This window comes from Triticum aestivum, chromosome 3D (genome assembly GCF_018294505.1).
Source record: "Triticum aestivum cultivar Chinese Spring chromosome 3D, IWGSC CS RefSeq v2.1, whole genome shotgun sequence".
Taxonomy (NCBI): domain Eukaryota; kingdom Viridiplantae; phylum Streptophyta; class Magnoliopsida; order Poales; family Poaceae; genus Triticum; species Triticum aestivum.
Genome location: NC_057802.1, coordinates 189,420,605 through 189,424,546, shown reverse-complemented (window position 1 = coordinate 189,424,546; position 3,942 = coordinate 189,420,605). Strand labels below are relative to the sequence as shown.

General features: G+C 45.7%; 1 protein-coding gene across 1 annotated transcript; it reads left to right on the top strand.

The window, feature by feature from the left end:
- Positions 1-372: 372 nt before the first annotated feature.
- LOC123078209 (cyclin-B1-3) lies at positions 373-3,434 on the top strand. Its single transcript, XM_044500628.1, has 7 exons — positions 373-605; positions 1,454-1,770; positions 1,863-1,994; positions 2,100-2,351; positions 2,558-2,716; positions 2,809-2,987; positions 3,180-3,434. Exons 1-7 carry the CDS (start codon positions 542-544, stop codon positions 3,316-3,318), a joined length of 1,242 nt encoding a protein of 413 aa, XP_044356563.1. The 5' UTR covers positions 373-541; the 3' UTR covers positions 3,319-3,434.
- The last annotated feature ends 508 nt before the right edge of the window (positions 3,435-3,942 follow it).

Sequence of the window (3,942 nt, the reverse complement as noted above, 5' to 3'; positions counted from 1 at the left end):
TTAAGAGTTTGAGGTTTAGTTTAACTTTCGTCTACATATTCAAGGTTTGTTTTGGACTTTTTTCCTCATAAACTGGATCAACCTTCTTTCTTCTGAAATGAATTTGGTAGTACTACTGTCAACATTCGAAAAATTATGTGCGCCCGATCCGACGGGCTGGACGATGACAATCAAACGGTGGAAAGGGAAGCCGATGAATGCACCAGATCCGTGTCAAAATCGTCAAAGTACTTTCCATCTTTGAGGTATTCGAGTTTCCCCCCCATTGTTCCACAACAATTTATATCAGCGAATCCCGGCCGTCTGACTGTGCGCTGTCCCACCGTCGGTTTCCAACAATTAAAATAAGTCGACCGTTGGAGACGCCTCGGAAATTCCCCCTACAAAGCAAATCGCCCCGCCGCCAGCCCTCCTTCCCGTCTCCTCTTCAGTTCCTTCTCCTCCACAACCACAAAGAACGTCTCGCCGTCGTCGAGTTCAAGAACAGGGAGGAGAGAGAACAACGGGGAGAAGAGTTCCAGAGTCCTCCGGGAACGCGGCGATGGCGTCGAGGAGGCAAGCCGCCGCCGCCGCCAGCGATGCTCTTGCTCAAGAACACAAGGGCGGTGAGTCTCCCCGGCTTCCCCTTTCTTGGCCTGTTTATCTCCTCGCTGCTGGTGGCTAGTAGGGTGGGGGAGAAGTAGCGGGCGAGGCCTTGTAGGTTGGTGCGGGTTCATCGGATTCTTGGATTGATTGTGTGTGGGTGTTCTTGGCCCGTCTCGAGGAGCTCTAGGTTTTGGTTTGGAGGTCTGTTGATCGAGTTACTGTTGTGGATTTTCTTCGCGTAGATTCGATTGTCTGGTGTCGAAATCCATCGACGCTTGGTTCTGCCGATGTATGGATGTACTAGTACGGATTATCGTTCCTTTTTCGCCACAAAGGGGGGATCTTTGGACAGCTCGATGACGATGGGTATCTGCTTGTTTGGGGAGGGGTTCTTCCTGTCGGATTTGGTCCCTTCAAACCCGAGGATTTCATCGGAGGCGCACGTAAATGTGAAGTTTTTAGTTGTCGCGTTGGCGCATTTGTTGAATTATGGACATGGCTTTTCTTGATATGGAAGATTTCTTTGCTTGGTTGCCGCGACAAGCTCTAGATATCCTGCATTGATTTTGCGAGTTTGTCTTTTTATGTATGTCATTTGGGCACTATTTAGGATTCTTGTCCCCTTTTCGTGGTAAAGATGGTGCCTTTGGAGATGTCAACTGCGTTTCTTGTTGCTCCCTGGTTTGCCTTCTTGTTCTTAGCAGTAGGCTCCTTGAATTCCCCTCCATGCAGGTTCTTCGTGTATCTAATACTTTACTGTGCAAGATTTGTTGTGATTCTTGTTCTTATTGTTCTACTTCACCTAATTTCAGTACATCTGTTCTGCTCGATTTTTTGTGTTCCTCCTCTGAAACTCCATTTTGAGCAGATGCCAAGCCTGTCAGGAGACCGAAGGCCGCGGCTGGCCAACAACCAGCAGCGAGACCCCGTCCAGCCCTTATCGATCTCAGTAATCGGATGAGTAGCCGGGCTGCTCTGGCTGTTCCAAATCGTCCCAAGGCAGTAGCTGTTGCAGCGGTTGACAATTGTAGGAAAGCAATAAAGAAGCAGAAGGAGAACAACAGAGTGAAGCCCGAAGTGATCGTGATAAGCTCAGACTCCGAGAATGAAAAGAAAAATCCAGGCAAGAGAGCCACCTCCTGGAGGGCGCCGCCGCTTACCGCAATTCTAACCAAATGCAGCAGGGTATGAAGTGTGATATGATATTGTGTGCTGACATCTAAGCCTTGGTGTCTTGGTCCTAAGAATCGCTAGCTGAATTCTTGTTCTGGACACAGGAATCTGATGGGGTGATCTCCAGCACGAAGAAGGTCTCGGCGACATACAACATCGATAAAGCTGATGCTCACAATGAGCTCGCAGTGGTAGATTACGTTGAAGACATTTACAGGTTCTACAAGAGCACTGAGGTGAGCTCTTCATGTGAAGTAACTGTAGAGTTAGGAAGTTGTTGTACTCCTATCTGGTAACAGTCAACTTGTGTATTAACAGTTGTTGCATGGCTGCGTGTCCAGGGAAGCTCACGACCTCTCTGCACCTACATGAGCTCACAGACTGATATCAATGAGAGGATGCGAGCTATTCTGATTGATTGGCTCATCGAAGTGCACCACAGGCTTATGCTTATGCCAGAGACTTTATATCTCACGGTCTACATCATTGATCAGTACTTATCCATGGAGAATGTGCTGAGAAAGGAGCTCCAGCTCGTTGGCGTAAGCGCCATGCTTATATCATGCAAGTATGAAGAAATATGGGCTCCACTGGTAGGGTTTCTTTCTTCTCCTGCTAGTTTACACTAGTGATGATGATGATGCTGTTTGATTTGTGTAAATAGTGCTGCTAGTTCTGTTTCTTTGGGTAATTCAACTATGGTTACATGATCAACTGATGTCTGTCAGATCAAACTTGACCAGACTTGCTTGTGAAATCTGATTATTTAGTACATCAAACATACACGTTTGCTTTACAGGTTAAGGAGCTTTTGGTCCTATCAGACAATGCATTTAGCAGGGAGCAGGTCCTAAGCACGGAGAAGTCCATACTAAACAAGCTCCAGTGGAACTTAACAGTTCCGACGGTGTATGTGTTCCTCCTTCGATATGCGAAAGCTGCGATGGGCGACAAGGAGGTAACCCACCCACCATTTTCAGTAGTACAGATTTGTGTTAACGCGTTGATGCAAGAGATTATTTGCTGTGTGCTTAATGCAATGCAATGCAGCTGGAGAACATGGCATTTTTTTATGCTGAGCTCGCACTGGTGGACTACTCGATGCTCGTGTACTCGCCATCCGTGACTGCGGCAGCGGCTGTGTACACTGCTCGGTGCACCCTGAACATGAGTCCGGGATGGAGCGACATCCTGGAGCACCACACCGGCTTAGGCGAGTCGCAGTTGATGTATGTCTTCTTCCTGACTTGGCCTTGCTTTTCTGAAATCTGGTTGTTTACTTACATCTATCAGACCTAAACCACACTTGTAATTATGATGCTCACCTGCTACTGTCTTCAGAAAATTGATTTCTGTATGCATTTGGATAGAATTGACTGAATGTGATCTATGTTGTGATGGATGTATGTTTGGAACTGAAGGCAGTGCGCAAGGCGACTGGCAAGCCTGCACTCGACGGCAGCGGGGAGCAGCAAGCAGAAGGTGGTCTACAACAAGTACGCAAATCCCAAGCTTGGGGCCGTGTCGCTCTACTCACCGGCCAAGAGACTAGCCATCTGAGCGCTTGTTTGCTCGTATCATCTCTTCTACATTACCATTTGATGGATAATGTATGTATAGCCACACAGTATGTTCATATTGGGAGACAATGAAACTTTTGCTCTGCCCTCCTATTAGTACATTTTCGTTTTTATATATACCACTTGACTTGGTATTTTCGTTTTTAGTGCTAATTTTGGTTGATAAAATGACATGTCAGGTGCACTGCCTCTTTTATTCGTATAGGAAAAGTGGGTGAAAAACTTAGGAATCCCAAGTTGATCTCTTCCCAGTTGATATCATTCATCCATTTCATTCAAATGAATGACATGTGCGAGAATGGAGAAACGGTTTCCTTTAGTTTGAGTTTCAAAGGAAAAAAACAAAGAAATTTTACGGACCACTTAAACATCTTTTCTTTGTTACTACGAACAAAGAACAAGGCAAGAGACATAAGCTGTGAAAATGTCATGCAAAAATATTAATATTTTGGGATTGAAAGCTTGGATTAGAAGGCTGATTTTCATATTATAAAGACGGCTTCAATAGGATGGAAATGTTGGGAAGTTGAAGACTTGGGTTTGGGAGGTAGAAAGTGTAAAGATTCAAAGTAAATGAATAGAACTGTTTACTTCATTGATCATC